The following is a 22,296-nucleotide window of genomic DNA, read 5'->3' as shown; positions in this document are numbered from 1 at the left end:
ACAGGATAGAAACAAAAAACAGGAAACAATGGTGATGCCCTCTGCCTCACCTCCACAGGTCATTTACTATGTACAACCGGGATATAGCCAGCCGTACCAACCAAGGGGACGAGGCATGGTTAGAGGCAGGGGTAGGGGTCGAGGGATGCAAGGATCAGGACTATCACCTAATAGAAGGGCACATGTACAATGTTGGGGATGTCAGCAATTTGGTCACTATGCTTCAGAATGTTATCAGAATGCAGGAATGCCCCAAGTACAAATGCAGACGCAGCAAGGATTAATGCCACAAGTAGTAGGGATACCTGCGAGTGCCCCGCAGACTGCAATACAGCAGCCGGCGACGCAATCACAGGGACCAGGGGCTGCAGTACAGAGACAGGGTACTGTAAATGCTTTTCCAACTTGGCAGAATATTCCAGACCAATGCTATTGACTGGAAGCAAACCCGTGTCAGGAAGAGGGAATGATTTTCAGGTTAGACACAAGGGAACCCTTTATTACATTGACAATTGGCAAATATGGAACTCCTGTGAGATTTTTGATAGATACAGGGGCGAGTACCTCTGTGTTGTGTGCAAAACCACAGGGAGTTAAACTTTCAAATCAGTATAGAACAACAGTGGGATTTACGGGGATAGAACAAAGAAAAAGGCTAACAGAACCCACTCTGGTGCGCTTGGAATGCCAACCGCACGGTTCAAGGGAGGCTGTGGTACCCTTTTTAGTGGCACCTGATTGCCCAGTAAATTTGTGTGGTAGAGACTTATTGTCTCAATTAGGATTGTGTTTAGATTTTGGAAATAAAGAAATACCAAGTTTGCTCACCATGGTTCAACAGTTGAATAATGAAAATAAAGTAAGGGTTATGGAAGAATTACCACAACATATTTGGAGTACAAGTGATTCACCATATGGACTAGCCATAAATGCAAAACCCCATAAGATAGAATTAATAGAAGGGGCAAAGGGGCCGAAGCAAGACCCTTACCCCATACGACCTAAATTAGTATCCAAAACCTTGGAACACATTGATAAATTATTGAAATGTGGTATTATTGAACCTTCAGTATCCCCGTACAATACCCCATTGTTTCCTGTCCCGAAAGGGGAAAACAATGTAAGGATAGTACATGATTTAAGAGAGCTAAATGAGGTTACAAAAAATCAATTTCCGATTTGTGCAAATCCTGCTACTCTTTTGCATACCCAGAATATATATGCATATAACACTGTTATTGACTTGTCTAATGCATTCTTTTCAATACCTCTTCATCCAGAGTCTAGGGATTTGACGTCATTTATAGTACAGAGTGAGGCATACAGGTGGACTAGGATGCCTCAAGGCTTTACTGATAGTCCATAGGTATTCTCAAAACAACTAATGATGGATTTAAAGGATTTCAGGAGTCAATTGCCTGACACGGTGTCATTGTTTGTCTATGTAGATGATATTCTACTGTCGGCTGAGACTGAAGCAGAATGCCTAGATTGGACTAGAAAATTATTTTTGTTATTAGGAGAGTTAGGATATAAATGTAACAGGGAAAAATGTGTTATAGCTCAGTCTACTGTCACCTTTTTAGGACAAAATGTTTCAGCAGAACATAAGGTCATTATACCGGAAGTTATATCTATTTTAAATGAAACTCCGGTACCGCAAACAGTTACCCAGTTACGTGCTGTTTTGGGAATGTTAAATTACTGCAGACAATGGATACCAAATTATACACAAAAAGTAATGAGACTTTATAAACATTTGAAACTGCCCGCAGCCACACCAAAGAATACACTAATTGTATTGGAAGAACAGGATAAGATGGTATTGGCTAAGATTGTGAGGGATTTATTATCTCCAGGACCGTTAGCAGTAATAGATATCCAATCACCTGTGCATTTGTGGGTAAAAGACATGGGAAATAGTTGGGCAGCTATGATTAATCAAAACAATGAAGTAAATGCACCAGTAGCTTTTTTGTCAGGCTCTTTTAATCATGTGGAAAAGGGAATGAAAGAAATACCAAAGTTACTGACAGCTATTGTGGCAGCAGTAGGTAAATGGAGAGCACAAATGCCTTTTGTTCCTATTGTAATACATACCAACCACACGATTAAAACGCTGTTGAGCCCTAGCCAAACAGCATTGACAGCCACTAGATTTGGAAAATATCAAGCAGTACTTTTAGGACAAGATATAAGAATAATACCATTAACTAAAGAACAGAGAAATAAGATAGATCTGCTTTTTCCTGTCGATCAAGAGGGTGAGATTGATACTATAGAAATCCCTACATTTCACTGTCTTACTTTTGAACCCTTATCTGATGGGTTAATATGGTTTACAGATGGAGCTTGTGAAAGGACTGTTGCAGGCTTTGCCTGCGTGCAGGTAGATAAGAATCTAAGAAAGATAATGCAAGTACAATATAAAACCCCTCCTGATCATACTGCACAGCATGCTGAACTTTTAGCCGTTATTACGGCCTTACAACACACTGATATGACTCAAAATGTCACTATATATACTGATAGTGGTTATGTTGCAAGTTCACTACAGTATCATATATTAAAATGGCAACGTAGGGGGATGATAACCAGTGCAGGTAAAAATTTACAACATTACACATATTGGAAATTGCTGTTTGAAATTTTGGCAAGAAGGGAACGTGAAGGTAGAAAAACTGCAGTTGTGTGGACCCCGGCCCACACTGAAAAGCCAACCTTTGAAGCACTAGGTAATGCAATGGCTGATGCAGCAGCAACGGAGGTGGTTAAGCAAAGTGAAAAGATTTTGTATAATACTAGACAGACACAGGAAGGGCCACTTACGAATGTAGATAAGATTGAAATGTGGCAGCCAGAGGGTCAGGAAAGTGAAAAATGGTTGAAGAGAGGATGTATGAAATTGGGAAGTGAATGGTTTAATGCAGAAGAAGGATTACCTTGTATGCCAATGAGCCAGGCGATTAAGGTATTGGCTGAGTGGCATGCAACCATGCATTGGAATAAGGAAACAATGAGGCAACAATTTGAGCAAAGATTTTGGACTTTAAAAATTGATAACCTGATTCAACAGGTTGTGCAAAATTGCATGGTATGCAATATTAACATACCTAAACGAGGTCCTAAAATATCACCTGGGACACTTCCAATACCAGAAGGCCCAGCAAAAGAATGGTATATCGATTTCACTGATATGATTGTTCCAGTGCAGGGAAAAAGATATTTGTTAGTTTGGGTGGATGCTTTTTCAAGGTGGATAGAAGCATTTCCATGTAAAAGGGAGACAGCACATGAAGTGGTACAATGCCTGGTAACTCATATTATGCCAAGACATGGGTGTCCGTCTAGAATAATTTCTGATAACGGGACACATTTTAATAACAGTGTTTTGAAAGAAATGGAAACGATTATGGGTTTAACACACAGAAAAGTATCAGTGTATCGCCCCACCTCCAATGGTTTGGTGGAGCGCTACAATGGTATTTTAAAAACTAAATTGAGAGTATTACTGAAGGCTTTAAACAAGGAAACAGCAGGTAAACCATATACCTGGCTTGATTTGTTACCATTAGCTTTGATGGTTATAAGGGCCCAACCTAATGGGCGTACTAAATTGACCCCATTCCAAATTCAGACAGGACGTCATTTCTTCCCGATGCAGACAGCAAGTACTGATAGCACAGCTCAGTACTGGCAAAAGCTACAACCTATGTTGAACCTGACAAGTGATATGATCCGAACAAATGTAGCATCACAGGCAGGGACTACTAATGATGTTTGTGCTTTTAAAGTAGGTGATCTAGTACTGCGAAAGAACTTTACACATAAAACATGGAAGGATCCTGTGTATGTAGGACCTTTTGCTATCACGGCCCTTACTCAGACCGCTGCCCGTCTGGAAGGTCATACTTCTTGGATACATTTAGCAGATATTCGACGAATTAATAACATTGAAATGGACAAAGAATAAACAAACATCATGTCCCTAAACATGATGGTATTGGGATGTTGTTGTTTGTTAATGGACAATGAACATATATGATAATAGACTTGTTGCAGCGGCCAAAATGTTGAATTTGACTGATTGTATCATATGTGCCCACATCCTTGTCCTTGCCAGCTATGATGTATGGGACTACAATGATAAAATTGAGTGGGCACCATGACTGTGATCCCAATAATACCTGTGTAAGAGATGATGAAAACCTTCATTGGACAAATGAGACTATTTATAAGCAAGCCTTGCTTATGGACAAGTACCCACAGACATCATGTTGGTGTCTGATTAATAGTATGACAACTGAACACATTCCCCCGATAAAGTGCACTTACACGCAGAATGTGGTAACAACTGATTCAATGAATGTTATGCTTTTAATTTATGTAATTTTTAATGCCACATCAGCTAATGAAAAGTAAGAATGAATGACAGTGTATTCCCCTGTGATGAAGCTCACTGTCCTATAAATTATATACCTCAAGAGATATAAATTTTGTACCCTAGTACAATTGAATCTGTTTAATGCTGTGTAACATGTGTATTAGCATGTTTGCAAAGATGTGCCAGGATGCTTTTAAAATAACAATGATAACTGAAATCAAGAATAAATAGAACTTTAATATGTCAGCCAAAAATATTGAAAAAGCGTGCAGAAACTGAATGCCACAAACAAAGGGGGGAGGAAATTTAGAAGGGAGGTAAGGAAACAGACTGGAGCTAAAACAGATGTTTGAGTCCTGGAATACCAGGCCTCAAAAGGGAGGATTTGTTGAACAAAAGTATGAAAGATTTGTTGAATAAAAGTATGAAAAATGCGGAGTGGAAGGCTCCATGATTACAACAAGCTGTTTTAACACTAACCCTCCTGAGGCATGAAAAGAATGTGGCAACACATTAGCCAAAGGCAGGCTCCAGAAAGTCTGTGGGCTAAAAGGTAGGGGGGTAATAGAAAGCAGATGTTCTGCACATGATTAACAGTTTGTGGTATTCAGAGACTTGCACAGGAATGTTGTATGAGAGAATTAGTCAGAGGCCCGGTATAAAACTAGAGGGGAACAAAGAGGTAGTAAGCATTTTGAATTTTTCTTTGTCTGTCTAGAGCATTTTTGATTTGCCTTAAGCTTGCTGTATATTGCTTGTGTGTGTAGATGTGTTTTGAGTAGAAATGCTTCCTGACTACCCCTATTGATGGTAATCAGCTTGTACACTAAACAAATGAGTAAATTTTTTATATTAAATATGAAATTCGTCTAGCCGTCTCTTCAAATTTGATATGTCAAGTGCGTTCGACTTAGTAGACCATACACTAATGACTCTGCTCGACAACATAGGTATCAATGGAGCAGAGGCAGCATGGTTCAGTGGCTTCCTAAGGACCAGGTCCTACATGGTGAAGATGTCAAACCAGTTATTAACCTTACGGATCTCTGCATGCGGAATACCACAGGGTTCACTAATATCACCAATACTGTTCAATGTAATGATGACACCACTCGGGAAGTAACTGTAAATAATGAAATTCAACCCATTTATATAAGCAGACGTCACCATGTACATACCATTCCACAAAAATATCGCATAAATAATGGGAAGAATAAAAAAAGGCCTGGACCTCATGGTAAAACTGGGCAACAACTTTCAAACTCAAACTAAACAGAAAAAAAAACAAATTCCTGGTTCTATCCAGCCCGCACAACTCCACATTGTACAAAAATTTCACAATCAACCAACATACCAAGTCGAATCACAACTAAAAATATTAGGAATTATCTTCGATAAGTATCTATCACTGGATAGTCAAATATCAGAAGTAACATCAAAATGTTTCAAAACACTATGGAAACTGAGAAGGATAAGAAATTACTTTCCTAGACAATCATTCCAGATAATGGTACAATCGACAATAATATCACAAGTAGACTACTGTAAAGCAGCATACGTAGGGTGCAAGGAAAGCACCCTAAAATCACTACAAACCATCCAAAATACAGCAGCAAGACTGATATTCAAAAGCCAAAATATGAAAGAGCAACTCAACTGCTTAGAACACTACACTGGCTACCAACCAAAGCAAGAGTACTCTTCAAAACGAGTACCCTCATTTTCAAAATACTATTTGGAATGGCTCCTGAATATATGCTCGACATGATTAAACTATCACCGAGAAATGGAAGCCCAGATATCAGAGGGTACCTACTACTTCTCCTACATAACCTTCAAAACAATCTACACTGCAGGTTTTAGCTACCTGGGTTCCAAATGGTGGAACTCAATACCAAAAGCCATATGAAGAATCACCAACTATCTTCAATTCAGGAAAGAAATGAAAACTTACCTCTTCAAAAAATTCTATAGATAACAACATAAGTGAGCGACATCCCAACTCAAATCTTACCTCATCAAAACTTGTCAGACAATCACATAAAATAACATCCTACCTCCATCAACTTCCTACCTCAATAAATCTCTTAGATAACTACACAAATTATAGTCCTACCATTCAAAGCTACCCTCAAACAATAATGATAAAAAGATATTTGTAACTCCCACCTAAAATATAAATCATAAGCTATTTTGAACCAAAACTTGTTTTTGGATAACAGTGGGATAAAAGAACACATAAATAAAATTAAATAAAATAAAATACTAAACTGCACCACTAATTAGAACATGGTTAATAATGAAGCAAATTGAAAAATGCCCATTTTGACAGCCACACTAGAAATGGGCTTAGCGTGCAGGAAAGGCCCAAATAAGCAGGAAAGTAGCCAGACCTGCCATTTACCTTCCTACTCCCAGCCCTGTACATACATACAGTTTTTAAAAATTTTCCTTCTACCCCTGCTGTCATCTTTGTCCCCCTCCACCCAGGATCTGCTCCTCTCCGCCTCACCCCCCCCCCCCCACCCCGGACAGCATCTGCTTCTCTGTTCTCCCTCTCCCCAGGGTCTACCACCAAGCCAAGCCAAGCCAAGCCATCACCGGCAACGCTTCCAGTAAGCAACCTGCATCAGCCCTGCAGGCTTTCTTCTACCACATCCTCTCCAGTGAAGAAACAGGAAGTGATATCAAGGGCGGGGCGCAGTAGAGGGAAGCCTGCAGGTCTGGTGAAGGTTGCTTACTGGAATCACCGCCAGCGATGGCTCAAAGGTAGATGATGGGGGTGGGGGGAGGGCTGAGAGAGAAAGAGAAAGAGAGAGGAGTGAGGCACCACCAATGAGATGATTTGGGTGCCACTAGGCTGGGTGGGCATAAGGCAAGAACGGGTGGGCCTGTGCCCACTCAGGCCCACCCGTAGCTACGCCACTGCTCATAAGGGCCTGCTAAGCCCATTTCTTAGGACGCTTAGTAAACGGACCCCTTATTAGTAACTAGGCCCCAAAACATAAAAAGTGATCTGTGGTAAAATAATGCACACTAACATGGTAGCACTCATTAGTAATAAGTTGTTAAGTGAAAGCAATCATCAACTGATGTTTCAACAGGGAGAGTTGAACTTATTTACATTAAATCTATACATTTGATTGAACTAAGGGGCCCTTATACAAAGCTGTGCTAGTAAATGGGCTTTGTGCTAAGGGCTCCCATGTTATGGATGCACCAACCAGTTAGCATGTTGGTAATGTCATTGCTTTAGCTGAATCCAAGCTCATTCTCCACTCCTGGCACACTCCCTCCCCAAAATGCAAAAGATGCTTAGCGCGGATGCACATGGAAAATCTAATGTAGAATGTTTTAGCACATCCTGCGTTAGGTATGCAATAGTGCCTAATGCAGCTTCTCATAAGGGCCCCTAAGTGAGGTGGTGTGTAGGGAGGGATAGGGGATGTGTTTGTCCAATCAGAATAAAACCAGATGAGAAGCAAAAATGTGATCAAACAAATACATTCCCATATTTGGTTCAACTTGAAAATCTATGTTCAACATATTTGGCGGTAACCGATCCAGTTTAAGGGCAAGTCTTTTCAGATAAGTACTTGCATTTTAATTATTGGAAGAGTGGCACGCTTTCTAGTATTTAAAAAAAAAAAATCTGACTGCAAATACTGAATTAAACCTGAAACAGTCTGAATACATCTTGATTTGAAAAACGTAATGTCAAAATCATGCTAAGCTAATCCTAATTCAGATAAAATACTAACATTTTTCAGATCTTTTTCTAGATTTGAATGGGGTTGCAGGAGAGATGCTTATCCCTAATTTTCAATCATTAATTAACTTTATCCAAAATATGTGCTGGAAATGATCCGGAAATGTAACTAGCAAGTTGTCACTGACAGTGCATATCTTTATCTCGGTTTTCTCAGAGGCTTTACACAGTATGCTAAATCATATAACTCCCTATTCATTCGAGTAAAGTGGTATGGTAGTTGAGTTAGTCCACTTTTAAAGGTAATAAATAAAAATTAAATCAAAACAGAGAAAGTAAATAAGATGATACCTTTTTACTGGACTAACAATGCATTTAGGGCCCTGTTTTCTAAGCCATGCTGTAGGCGCACTGACATTTGTAGCGCGTGCTAACACTAGAAACACCCATAGGAATATATAGGTGTCTCTAGCGTTAGCGCACGCTAAAATCGCTAGCGTGCCTTAGTAAACAGGACCCTAATTGATTAGCTTTTCAAGGCAATGCCTTCTTCTTCAGATCAGAAATGAGCAAATGTTGGCAAATATCAGAGTATATTATTGAAACATAAAAGCATTCCAATGACAGTCTCACAGGAAGAGGGTGGGGTGGGTTAGGTGAGGAAAAGGACGAGCTGGGTAGGTGAGAGATAGGGAGAGAGGGATAATTTTATGGTTTATATTGGGCTAAAAAAACAAGATCTTTGTTAAATCCTGTCTGGTGGGTGTAGAAATATTTCATCATTTTGACTTCAAAAGTCTTACATTCCTGGATTGTCCTAAAATTTCCGTTTAGTATTCTCACCATAAGATCATTGATAAAGTGTTCTGGTTTTGTAAAGCAGAGTCCCACAGAGGTGACATCCTGGTTGGCATTGTGATATTTAATATGATGTCTGTGTAAACTGATTTTGGGTTTTCTTTCCCATTATAAACCACAAAATTCTACTGCTTTGTCATCGTCTTATCAACCATCCATCTCTCCCTGTCTCTCACAGGAAGTTTCTTTTTTTTTTTTTTGTCACAGTACTATGTGAACTTGTGATTCTGATTTCCAACAAAGACATAATTACCTGTCTTCTGAATAAGGAATCAACTGGCGATTTGGAGCATCACATTTTCCAGAAAACTCCTGCACATGGTTTTGTGCCTTAGTACAATGTACTTCCTGTCCATCTTGATTTCCAGTCCATAGGCTCCTGCTTCTCTTTTTCAAACAGTTGTCCAGATGAAGCATGCCTTTGGCCATGCAGTCCACAAAGCTAAATAGTGTGATGCAGCTCTTTAAGCAAGAGGGAAAAGGGTCCTCGGAATCTGATACTAAGTGAATAAAGTCAATAAAAGTTCTGCCCTTGGAGAGATGAATAACTGTGTTACTGCTTTCTGGTGCAGAGAAGCACCCAAGCATCTCAAGGTCTTCTGCCATTTTTGCAAACAGTTCATGATTCCTGAAGAAGTGACTATTCACTGGATCCATGTATAAGGCTGCTGATATGCCTTTCAACGTGTACAAAATCAGCTCCAAAATATGGTTTCTTTCAACTGTAACCCATATGCCGGATGGCGGGTCACGCAAAGCACCCTCCATATCAGAAAGGATAGAAAGCAGCCCATTAAATCCACTGGCACTTCTGAAAGCAGAACGACCTTTCGGGGTCCTCAGCATTCTAAGAAGAGACTGCAATGAATATAAAGAAAAAATGGGATTTGAGGAACATTATCGTACCAGTTAATTATTCACTCAAAATGTGTCAGTTATAAAGCTCAATGGAGCACGTTCCCTAACTTAAAAAAAAAAAGAGTGTAATGAGTATTAGGCTTAGGGAGGAAGTTTTCAAGCTGCATTAGGGCTTTAAGTCCCATTATTTGAACCTTAAGGGAATTTAAAGAGCCCTAACTCAGCTTGACCTAATTTAACACGGTGATATTTAAGTCACCATAAGTTATATAGTAATGAGATGCAAAACATGCCAATACCCTAACACGACTTGCAATAATACACTGCATGTTGCACTAGGGCCATAAAATCATGGTAAAATAATCACGGATTCTTGCTGGGGTTATTTCACCACACAGGAGCATCAGGCTACAAAGTCGCAGACTGATGCTCCCAGGGCTGCAGAACAGGTCCCCCCCCCCCCCCCCCAAAAAAAAAAAAAAAAACTGAAGCCCTACCTATTACCACTCCCAACAAAGTCCAAGCCTCCCATTCCCTACCCCCAAACCCCACTTTGTAGATAGCCCTCGATCCCCTTTTTAACCATTGGTGGTCCAGGGTACCTTGAGGTAGGAGCAATGCCAGGTCGCTCCTGCCCAGTCTAGCACTGGCCACAAAATGGCACCCCTAGTGGTAGTCTTGTGAAATATCACCCCTACCAGTATCTGCTCCATTTTATGGCCAGCACTGGACTAGGCAGGAGTGATTGGGCATTGCTCCTGCACAAAGTCCCCTTCTGGAGCACCAATGATTATAAGGTAGCCCTTTGAGGGGGGCCAAGGGCTACCTAGGAATTGGGAGGTGGGGGGAACTTGGGAGCTAGGACTTTGTGAGGGGTTAGGGGGTGGTGCTTGAGCCAGGGCCTGATGCTCCCAAGTGGTGAAATAACCCAAGCAAAAAGCTGGGGTTATTTTACTGTGAATGTTTAGCCCTAATACGACTTGTACTATATCACCACAAGTCACATTAGGGTATTTGCACATTAATGAGATGCACAACATGCATTTGCATGTTTTGTATATCATTATAATGTGTTTGCATATTTTGTATACCATTATAATGTAACCCACAGCGACTTAAATATCGCTGCAGTAAATTAAGTCAAGCTGCATTAGGACCGTTTAAGTTGCATTAAGAGGCAAATAACATGACTTAAAGCCCTACCACAGCTTCATAATTTCTCCCTTAACGTCTTGGGAAAGCAAGCTTGAACCCAAAGACTTGCAAGATGATTTTCAAAGGGAATCTCCCCATAACATGTTCCTTTCAATATCCAGTGGTGGGCTGGTGCCACGGGGACTCTTTACCCTGTGTATGTTGCACCTAAAATTGTATAAGATCTGAGAGGTCTAAAGTACATAAGGGAAGGCAGGCATTAGCAGTTTATAATAAAACACCAGGAAATCCTTTAGGTGGCCTCTCTTAACCCCACACTCTTTTTCTGATTTAACTGGTGATGTCTACTATTACTACTACTTATCACAACAGAATACCTGCAATAACCAATTCATTCTCACAGAAATGTATGTCTCACTAATACAGACTATAGTCTATAGCACAGCAAAGGAAGAGATGGATAACTGGACAAAAGAGGTTTTGTCCAGTGTTGGCAATCAGAAAGAACAGAAGAGATGCCTCAAAAACATGCAGAGCAAACTGGACAAACCTTAAACACAGTACAAATGTTTCTTTAAGAGTTTCAGTTCTCCAAAGGATATGACCGTTTCACTTGAAATAACTTGAAGGGAAGCATTAGTATCAAAAAGAAAAGAAAAACAATGCATCACTGCGGGAAACAATTTCTCAGGAACAGAGTGGAACTCCATAACTGTCAGTCACGTTTCCAAGATAATGCATCAAAGGAGCAGCACGTCAGAGTCAGTGAGGAAATTTAATAAATTCAAAGGGAAGTAATCAGAATATCCCTGACACGTTTCAGGAAAGGTCAGCAATAACCCTATTTACTCCAGTTTTAACTCAGTTAGAGTTTAATTGTCTATGAGTTAGTGCTTCTGTGGCTTACATCTATAGAACTGACATGTACTGGAGAGCAGTAACTTTGTTAGTGTTAATAGAATTTATTTCATATTCCATTATTGGTTATTCCTCATAATTTTCAGCGTGTCACGCTGGAAGACTGGAGAGGTAATCAAATTAAGCAGACGTTAACAGCTAAATATATATTAGCAAATCAATCTGAATTTGTGCATAACACAATCAGATTCCCAGTGGCCAAGATAATAAATTCACTTGCTTATTGTGTTTTAATCTTGTTATTATTTGTCACAATTAGGAAAAATTGTTGGATTTATTTTTCACAGTTCAGGAGGAAACACCATTAAACTTTTTTTTTCCTTTTCCAGAAACTAACACCAGTTTTTGTATGCAGCTGTTGTTTGACTGGTGTAGCTTAAACACAACTAATTTCACAAAAGAGTGCTTCAAATATTTGGAAAAAAGTGAATATTATAAAACTTATATAAATACAATTCATTATGCAGTGACATCGGCATGCGCCTCCTCTGTTGCAGCTCCCGGGACATATTTGCTTTTGTCCAACACTGCAACAATTTAAGAAAGTTTTAAAAACTAATTTGTTTGTGCAGGCTTTTTAAATGCCTAGATGAAAGTTTTATGTATATTAAGACAGAAGGTTGTTTCTCATACACTAAGAATGTTTTTGTTGTTGTTGTATTGTCATGCTTCCCGGTACTAAGATGAGTGCTTTCAAAGGTCTTTGTCAGCAAGCCTTTCCACAAGTGGCTTTTCTTTTTTTTTTTTTATGTTTTGGTTTTAATGTTTCAGTTTTAATTTTAGTTTGTGAACAGATAATTTTATGTACATTTACGTGCCTAACTAAGGGGCAGTAAAGGCCCTGTTTACTAAGGCATTTTAACGTTTCTAACACGCCTACAATTAGCACGTGTGTTAACCGTGTAGGTGCCTATTGTAAGCATGTACACAGTTAATGCACGTACATGGTTAATGCACGTTAAAGATGCTAACGCACCTATAACCCTGCTTTGTAAACAGGGCCCTAAGAGTTTAAACTTTGGAGGTAAACTTCAGAGTTTGAGTGCTGGACTCAAACTACTCCTGAGGAAGACTCAGACTGCTCCTGAGGAAGAAACAATAAAATAATGAATGGAGTGGAATGGGTAGATGTGAATCGCTTGTTTACTCTTTCCAAAAATACTAGGACTAGGGGGCACGCGATGAAGCTACAAAGTAGAAAATGTAAAACAAATCAGAGAAAATATTTCTTCACTCAACGTGTAATTAAACTCTGGAATTCATTGCCAGAGAATCAGTAGCGTACCAAGGGAGGGGCAGTGGAGGTGGTCCACCAAGGGAGGGGCAGTGGAGGTGGTCCACCCCGGGTGCACACCGCTGGAGGAGTGCAGAAAGCAGCTGCACAACTGTCGGCTCCACTGGTTCCCTGCTTCCTCTGCCCCGGAACAGATTACTTCCTGTTCTGGTGCAGAGGGAGCAGGGAACCAGCGGAACCGACAGCTGCGTGGCTGCTCCCAGCAGGTAAGAATGCACTCGGCAGGGGGGGGGCTTGGATGATATGCTGGGGAGGGGGGTGTTGATGCGCCGAGGGGGGGTGTTGTGCTGCACCCAGGGGGAAGAGGGGGGATGCCGCTGCACCTGGAGGGGTACCCAGCGGTGAACTCCCCGGGTGGCAGCCAAGGATCGCCACTGCAGAGAATGTGGTGAAAGCAATTAGCTTAGCAAGGTTTAAAAATTTTTGTATAACTTTCTAAAAAGAAAAGTCCATAAGCCATTTGGACTTGAGGAAAATCCACTGCTTATTTCTAGGATAAGCAACATAAAATGTATTGTACTGTTTTGGGATCTTGCCAGGTATTTGTAACTTGGATTGACCATGGTTTGAAACAGGATGCTGGGCTTGATGGACCTTTGACCTGTCCCAGTAAGGCAACACTACTACTACTACTATTTAGCATTTCTATAGCGCTACAAAGCGTATGCAGCGCTGCACAAACATAGAAAAAAGACAGTCCCTGCTCAAAGACCTTACATTCTTATTTCTTTTCTAATTCACTTATGGGTCTTTTTACAAAGGCGTGTATGGGCCTATGTGCGTCTAGTGCACGACAAATCAGCATTACCGCCCAGCTACTGAGTGCCCCGGGCAGTAATTCCCAATTCAGTGCTTGTCAAAAACACGTGGTAGAAAATATTTTCTATTTTCTACCACAGGGCACCTACCCAGCGGCAAACGGCAGTTAGCACAACCTGCATGCTTACCGCCTGGGTAACATGTGAGATGTTCATGTAAATTCTAATGGGTGCCAATTAACTTCAATAATTGGTTGTTAGCACCCAATTATTGATGATATTGAGCTCATTTTTCAATTAATTTGCATGTACATCTTGGGAGCAAGAACAAATTTGGGGGCACAAATCTGGGCACCATATATAGAATCAGGGGCTGTGTGATGCAATTTAGTAAAAGAGCCCCTTACTGTACCTGAAGGTAACACCATCAGCTACTAATGAAAAAGTGTGAGCTAAATCTAAATAAATAAATCCCAGCTCCAGCCAGACTCCTCCTCTGGACTGCCCTGGCACTAACCAGATACTGCTACTGTGGTCTTCTCAAATTTTCAGCACCACTGTCTAGTTATATTCCACTGAAAATCTGGAGATCACATCATTTAACCAGACAGGGACTTCTGCCTGGATAAACTCTTTGAAACATCAGCCTGGTAGCTTCAAGCGTATATAACTTTATTTTCAAATGTAAGTTGTTATAAGGTTAAAAATGCATGCAGAACTTTACCCATTGTGAAATGGGATACAGCACTGTACATAGAAGTGATGCAGACTGTAAACTCTTCAGGGCAGGGATTGTCTGTTACATGTTTGCACAGCGTTGTGTAAGTCTACTAGTGCTATAGAAATTATAAACAGTTGTAGTAATAGCAGTGTAACATTTTGGTACTGTTCAATGACTTCCTTTTGTTTGGGATCATAAAAAACAGATAAAAGAACGAAGTCCAACTAGAAGTACCTTGAGCAGATCCAGCTTAAATTGCACTTCTCCTTGAATGGAAGAGCACAGGGCTCCAACGATTGTACTCATATACTCTTCTGTATTGATGACTGACAGCTGCTCCAAGATAGAGAGAGTGTCTGCACGATAATAGTCTTCATCCAGGAAGATCTTGATGTATGGAACCATGCCATAATCTTTTATAACCACTAAGGATTCAATGGACAAAGTTTATTCATCATCATACCAGTCAATGCTAGATTTGAAAGTAAAAATGAAATACAGTACTAGTCTACCATAAATAATATTAATTACCAAGAAAATCACCAAAGTCATTTGGTAGAGATTCTGACCATAAATCAACTATACAAAGGTATCACCTCTTTACAATTATCTAAGGGGTCCTTTTACTAAAATGCAGTAAAATCTGGTTTAATATGTTTTAACATGGGACTTTTCCACGTGCAATTGTCATCCAGCTAAATGGTTTAGCTGCAGTTATCACTGGATATTCAGTGGCACTATCCAGATAGTATAAATAGGCCTTTAAGACTAGAATAATAAAGAGTTCTTTATTGAAAAGACCCAATAAGGGCCATGTCTTCAAGACTGGAATAATAAAGAGTTTGACATGTGTCAGGTCTTTTCAGTAAAAAACCCTTTATCATTCCAGTCTTGAAGACTCATTTCTTATTTATTTATTTATTTATTTATTTATTTATTTATTTACTTTTATTAGGATTTACTTACCGCCTTTTTGAAGGAATTCACTCAAGGTGGTGTACAGTAAGAATAGATCAATCATAAGCAACAGGCAATTTCAGCAGTAAAAATATTCAAATAACAATACAAAGTATTGCGTAGTATACTACTTACAATGTCAACACAATAGGTAACAAAACATTTAAATTGACAGTGAAGGGTATTGTGCTGTTTGTTTGCTTTGCTTTGTTGGTGTACTTGTGAAACCTCTTTTTTACTTTTGTTTACTATCGTGATAGTGCCACTAAATATCCTTATCAACTGGTACTATCTTTGGGAGCCTTTTATCAAACTAAGGTAAAAAGTGGCCTTAGCACGTCCTTACGTAGGTCATTCTTATGTGCTAAGGCCATTTTTCCGCATGGGTAAAATGGCTGAATTTACGATTTGTTTTCTATCGATGGCCATGCATCAATTTTCCCATTAAGTACATAAGTAATGCCATACTGGGAAATGACCAAAGGCCCATCAAGCCCAGCATCCATAGCCATAATTTTCCCATTAGTGCATGAGCCCCTACCACCACCTATTTTGTAAGCAGTAGGGACAAAAATAGTTATACGGGACCCGGCCAATATTCAATGCCATGGTCCACACAGCTAAGCAGGTGTAGTTAGGACAGCTTTTGAGCTGTCCTAAATTCACCCGCTTAGCTAGGCGTGTGCTGGCACCCGCATAATCCCCAGCTCATCCCCAATGCCGCCCCTCAGTATCATCACGGACCTGCCCAATTTTTTGTTGGCCTGTCTGTGGAGATATTCAATGGCACTGTCCAGTTAAGTGCTGTTGAATATCTCCACTTGGTGGCAGTATGTGATTTAAGAGGGCAGAAGAGGCTCCTGCTTAAATCACTTTGAATATCTGAGCACACTACCAAAACTCTTAGATTACCTCACACTTAGATTATTGCAACTTGCTTTTCACAGGTCTCCCAATAAGCTATCTCTCTCCCCTTCAGTCTGTTCAAAATTCTGCAGTGGAATTTATATTCCGCCAGTGTCACTATGTTCACATTAGCCCTCTCCTCAAATCACTTCATTTGCTCCCTATCCATTTCTGCATACAGTTCAAACTCTTCTTAATGGCTTGTATGTGCATTCACTCTTCAGCTCCTCAGTATCTCTCCACTCTTATCTCTCCCTACACCCCTCCCCGGGAACTCCATTGGATAAATCTCTCTTATCTGTACCCTTCTGCTCCACTGCCAACTCCAGACTCTGTTCCTTTTATCTTATTGTATCGTATGCCTAGAATAGACTTCTTGAGTCAGTACGTCAAGCTCTTCTCTGACCATCTTCAAATCTAGGCTAAAAGCCCACCTTTTTGAGGCTCCTTTTAACTCCTAACTCCTATTCACTTGTTCAGTACCCATGTTCGTTTTAATCATTTACACCATACTTAATTCCCTAAGTCCTTATTTATCCTGTTTGTCTTGGTTAGATTGTAAACTCTGATAAACAGTAGCTGTCTCGTACGTTTATTGTACAGTGCTACATACGTCTAGTAGTGTTACAGAAATGATAAGTAGTAGTAGTAGAATATCGGTCGGAATATTTCATTTTTTTGGATGAAACATTTATTCACAACTTTTTTTAAGGTGCTATATTGGTTGTGTTTTACTTTTTATTCACAAGACTGAGATGAAAATAAGTGTTAGAGGATTCCCACAAACCACTAGATTTTCACATATGGTTTAACACAATGTCAACATGAGAGATTTAATAACCTGAAGTTAAGTAAAATTGTCACATCCTTCCAAAACTTTTACCTCAGCTGTTTGTGCTAAATATTTGTCCATGTTTGAGTTCCTCCTCTTACCTGTATTTCTGACAGATCCTAGAATAAGGGTGGCCACAACCTTCAGTCTTACAGACGTCAACTCCCTCTCACTTTCCTGCTCACTAGGGCAATCTTTGGTCCCAGCTGTAATAAAAGAAATACATCTTCAACAATGCCTTTTTAAAAACAGGAAAGCAAATAACATGAAAATAAATATAATGGGGAAATCTTGTGATCTGCAGAAATAAAATAATCGATCAGTATTTAAAAAAATCTTATCCATGTAACTTACCATCTATATCTAACACAGAAAAATGGCAGTACTAACCTTATATGGCTAACATATTCATGTGTGGTCCTATGTTTCAATGGACATGGAGGGAGAAGTTTAGATGTCCAGATCGAGACATAGAAAATTCCCACAGTATTTTACAAGAGGCTGAGCCAAAAAGAGCTTCTTGTAAAACAGACGTAGGACTGCATGTCTATGTCCTTCCACATCCAGCAGAGGCAGCAACTTCAAAAACTGCATGTGGGGAAAAAAACAAATGTGCAACTCCCCACCACATGCATTGGAGTAGCCTGTAGAAACTGCTACTCACGCACTTAACCATTGCTCCAATAACTCCCCAGTATTGTCCAACCCACATGTCCTCATGATCACATCTGATCCCCTCTCACTCCCAAAATATATTGACCAAGCACTTGCCCTCCTAGACAGAAGACTCCCCCACCCTTCCCACCCAGTAATATTGACCACCTCCCCGGCAAACCCTCCCAATCCAAACCTCAAAACCATGCCCAACCTTATCAAGGGTCCCTGGTATCTAACAAAAGTAGAAGCAATGCCCACTCGCACCTCCTCTGATGACCCTAGGTTATAAAGGTCGCCACAATTCCTAGCAGTAATCTCTCAGTATTATCACTAGGGATTGTAGTGGTCATTTTGGAACCCCAGCTATCAGAGCAGAAAGGAATGGGCATCACTACTTCTACTCCCACTTGATTCCAGGAAACCCCAGTAAGGCAGTAGATGGGATGGGGGGTCAGTGTTGCTGGGGAGGGATTGGTGTGGGGGTCTTTTGTCCATGGGAGACACCGCAGAGGGATTGGGTGAGTTATGTATGGTGAGGGGATTGGATGTAATTATGGGGATATCACTGGCAGGCAACCATGACTGGGTGGGGAAACCATGCCTTGGAGGGGTTATCAGAGCGACTGGACATTGGCATTGGCACCTGTCCCTTAGAGCAGTCACTTGTGCATGCCTGGGGATGGGTGTAAATGCCAAATTGCAGATTTTTTTCTTATCTATGTAGATTCCTTCTTGTAAGATGGAGGAATTCATTTCGATATGGTAAGCTCACCCTGGACAGTTCCTCTCTCCGCCTCTACCATGCTTCCAGGCAATATAAACATGGTGAGCATCACCACATGTAAACAGCCCCCTTTCTAAAATCGATTTTATAAAGTATGCCAATCTACATGAATAAAAGCTGCTATTTACAAGTGGAAATTCTTCTAAAATAAGGGCCATAATGTTAGGACTTATATGGATGTTTTAGTCAATATATCACTGTTTAATGACTCCTACTAAAAAGTTTTATACTAACATTTTAGACTGAATTTCAAATTATGGCCCTGATTCAATAAGGCAGTAATTGTATAAAATCATGTCAAAATATAGGTGCCACAAAGGGGTGTTGCACCAATGCTATAATGGCATCAGGGTGCGCTCAACCCATTATAGAAAAGTAGTGCAAAGTGGCTGAAATCTAGGTGCGACTGCTTACATCATGTCAATGGCAGGTGTAAGTTGCACTGCTTAAGTATATCTTGCAGCACACAAACCTCATAGCATTCTAAAAGCTGTATGCATTGCTAGACCCATGTCATGACCATGATCAACCCACAGGTACATCCTACTTTCATTTGTGTTCTAATTAGAGAATAGTGCCCAGCACTTACACATGTATTTGCCAATTAAATGCACCACTCCTGCACGTATTCTGTAAACAATGGCACACAATTGGTTCCTCAGTTTAGGCGTGCCTTATTTAATTGCCCTTTAAGCTTTTTTCCCATAGCTAGAGAATAGAAGTAAGGCCTCACTAAATCAGTCCCTAAGAAAGAAGCAGCAATTTTCAAAGGCCTTGAAATGGCCTTTTTGAAAATTGGTTGCCCTATATATGCATAAACCTATGTGTATAGGAGAGGCATTCTGAAGAGCAGGGTTGGAGCAGGCTCGTATGCAAATCCTCTTCCAGTTTCAAAAGTATACACATATCTCAGGAAAAGTACCCCCATAAATACCAGGTGCACACATACTTTTCTGTGTGAATGATGGGAAGTCTATAGGTAAAAAAAAATAATAATAACTGCACTCCTTAAAATCAATTCTATAAACTGGGCACACACATTTACACATGCATTATGGGGTGAATTCTATATATAGTGCCAAAAAAATCTGTGTAAAAATCCCCCATGCTTAACACTATTCTATAAACCTTGCCTAAAGTTAGGTGTGGTTTATAGAATAAGAACATAAGAATAGCCATACTGGATCAGACCAATCTAGTCCAGGATCCTGCTTCCAAGAGTGGCCAACCTAGATCACAAGTCCCTGGCAGAAACCCAATTAGTAGCAACATTCCATACTACCAATCCCAGGGCAAGCAGTGGCTTCCCCGTGTCTATCTCAATAACAGACCATGGACTTTTCCTCTAGGAACTTATCCAAGCCTTATTTAAACCCAGATACTCTAACCACCGTTACCACATCTTCTGGCAACAAGTTCCAGAGCTTAACTATTCTTTGAGTGAAAAAATATTTCCTCCTATTTGTTTTAACAGTATTTCCATACAATTTCATTGAGTGTCCCCTGGTCTTTGTACTTTTTGAATGAGTAAAAAATCAATTCACCTCCATCTGTTCTATACCACTGAGGATTTTGTAGACCTCAATCATATCCTTCAGCCATCTCTTTTCCAAGTTAAAGAGCCCTAACCTCTTTAACTTTTCCTCATATGGAAGCAGTTCAATCCCCTTTATCACTTTGGTCACTCTTCTTTGAACCTTTTCTAATTCCGCTATATCTTTTTGAAATACAGTGACCAGAATTGAATGCAATACTCAAGGTGAGGTCGCACCATGGAGCAATACAGAGGCATTATAACATTTTTGGTCTTATTTTGCATCTCTCTCCTAATTATTTCTAGCATATAGGTATGAACATTTAAGCCAACTAAAACCTGATGTAAATGCCCAAGCCTAAATTGGGTGCGAATTGGGCATGTTATATAACAGTGCATGTAATTTTTAGGAATGCCCACGACGCATCCATGTTCCTCCTATGGCCATGCCTCCTTTTGAGATCCGCACTTTAGAATTTACATGCACCACTTTACAGAATATGCTTAGAAAGTTGTGTAGTAGTGTTAATAATTGCTTGTTAGTAGCCAATTATCGGTATTGTTTGGCTTGTTAACCAATTAAGTTGCACTCACAATTTGGCTGCACTGCCAAATATGTCTGTGCAACTTTAAGCGCCATATATAGAAACTGGGGGTATGCAAGTAAATATTTAGAATACTAACATACATACATGCATATGCACTCGTATGTATATTAATGTCAATATTGTATTCTATAAATACCCACCTAACTTAAATATCACATATTTGCAATGGGGGTATACACAGGAGAGGAGTGTAGGCGGGGCATAAGCATGTCTCCCACTTACGTGGACAATCTACAGAATTCTGTAAGTTACACACGTCTTGACCATATTAAGACGTTCACACTTACACCAGTTCTACAGCCAGCAAAAGTGCAAACACTTCATGTTAGGCATTCTGATACTAGGATACATTAGTAATCTATGATGGAATCAAGATGCTTCATTATAGAACAGGGTCCTATACAATTTTTGTGCCTAGATGCAACTGACTGAGTGCTAATTCTTTAACGGCATCTGGCACCCAGATCCCATCACACAGTACTAGCGTTAAGTTGGCTCTACGCATCCACATTAAGACACGCATATTTATGCCATGTAAATAGCAGGTGTAAATGCACACTCTAAATGTGGTAGTTTAGCATATAACTCACAGACTTTTGCAAGTTACGCACATAAATGTTAGACCTGCCTATTCTCTGCCCATGTGCCTTCACATGTGCACGCCCCCTTGCATTTACTTACTTAGAGAGTTGAGAATACCCTGTAGCACCCATCTAGCACTTACGAGCAGAAGTTAATAGTGATACATGCAAGTGCTAGTAATCTCTAATTTATGCACACATTCGGCATGTAAATGTAGCTGTCAGGTTACAGAATAAGGGGGTAAATGACTTTCCCAAGATCACAAAGAATGTCAGTGGGATTTGAACCAATCCCAGGGCAAACAGTGGCTTCCCCATTCTGTCTCAATAGCAGACTATGGACTTTTTCTCCAGGAACTTGTCCAAACCTTTTTTAAACCAAGATACGCTAACCGCTGTTACTACATCCTCTGGCAAAAAGTTCCATAGCGCCAAAGAAAAAAACCCCTATGTAGTGACCAAAAGCAACACACCAAGCAGAAGGGATAGGCCACAAACCTCCAGTAGCCAAATGTAGCTTTATAAAATGTTATTGCCAAAGCACCTCACATAAAAAGACCCAACACGGGACCGTGTTTCGGCAGAAATCCGCCTGCTTCAGGGGTCATATAGATTGTTAACTGCAGTAAAAATGAATGCTGCAGTAAAATCACCACTGTAAAACACCAAAGGAGATCTTTACCAGGACTAAGACAAGATCTCCTAATCGCGATCCAGCTAGCACAGCATGGGAAAATAACATTGATTTACCCTAAATGGCTGATTTGAAGTGAATCATTAGA

The 22,296-nt window shown here is 40.1% G+C and overlaps 1 protein-coding gene across 1 annotated transcript in view; it reads right to left on the bottom strand.

Moving 5' to 3' along the window:
- Window positions 1–22,296, bottom strand: part of WDFY4 (WDFY family member 4) — a 593,767-nt gene that overhangs the window by 493,355 nt on the left and 78,116 nt on the right. The window contains exons 11-13 of the mRNA XM_030203170.1: window positions 17,452–17,556; window positions 14,890–15,080; window positions 9,205–9,809 (exon numbers count right to left, since the gene is read on the bottom strand). Of these exons, the coding sequence (XP_030059030.1) occupies window positions 9,205–9,809; window positions 14,890–15,080; window positions 17,452–17,556 (901 nt within the window). The remainder of the gene's footprint in view (window positions 1–9,204; window positions 9,810–14,889; window positions 15,081–17,451; window positions 17,557–22,296) is intronic.

Source organism: Microcaecilia unicolor, chromosome 5 (genome assembly GCF_901765095.1).
Source record: "Microcaecilia unicolor chromosome 5, aMicUni1.1, whole genome shotgun sequence".
Taxonomy (NCBI): domain Eukaryota; kingdom Metazoa; phylum Chordata; class Amphibia; order Gymnophiona; family Siphonopidae; genus Microcaecilia; species Microcaecilia unicolor.
The sequence above is the reverse complement of the archived record's forward strand: the minus strand, read 5'-3'. Positions and strand labels throughout refer to the sequence as shown.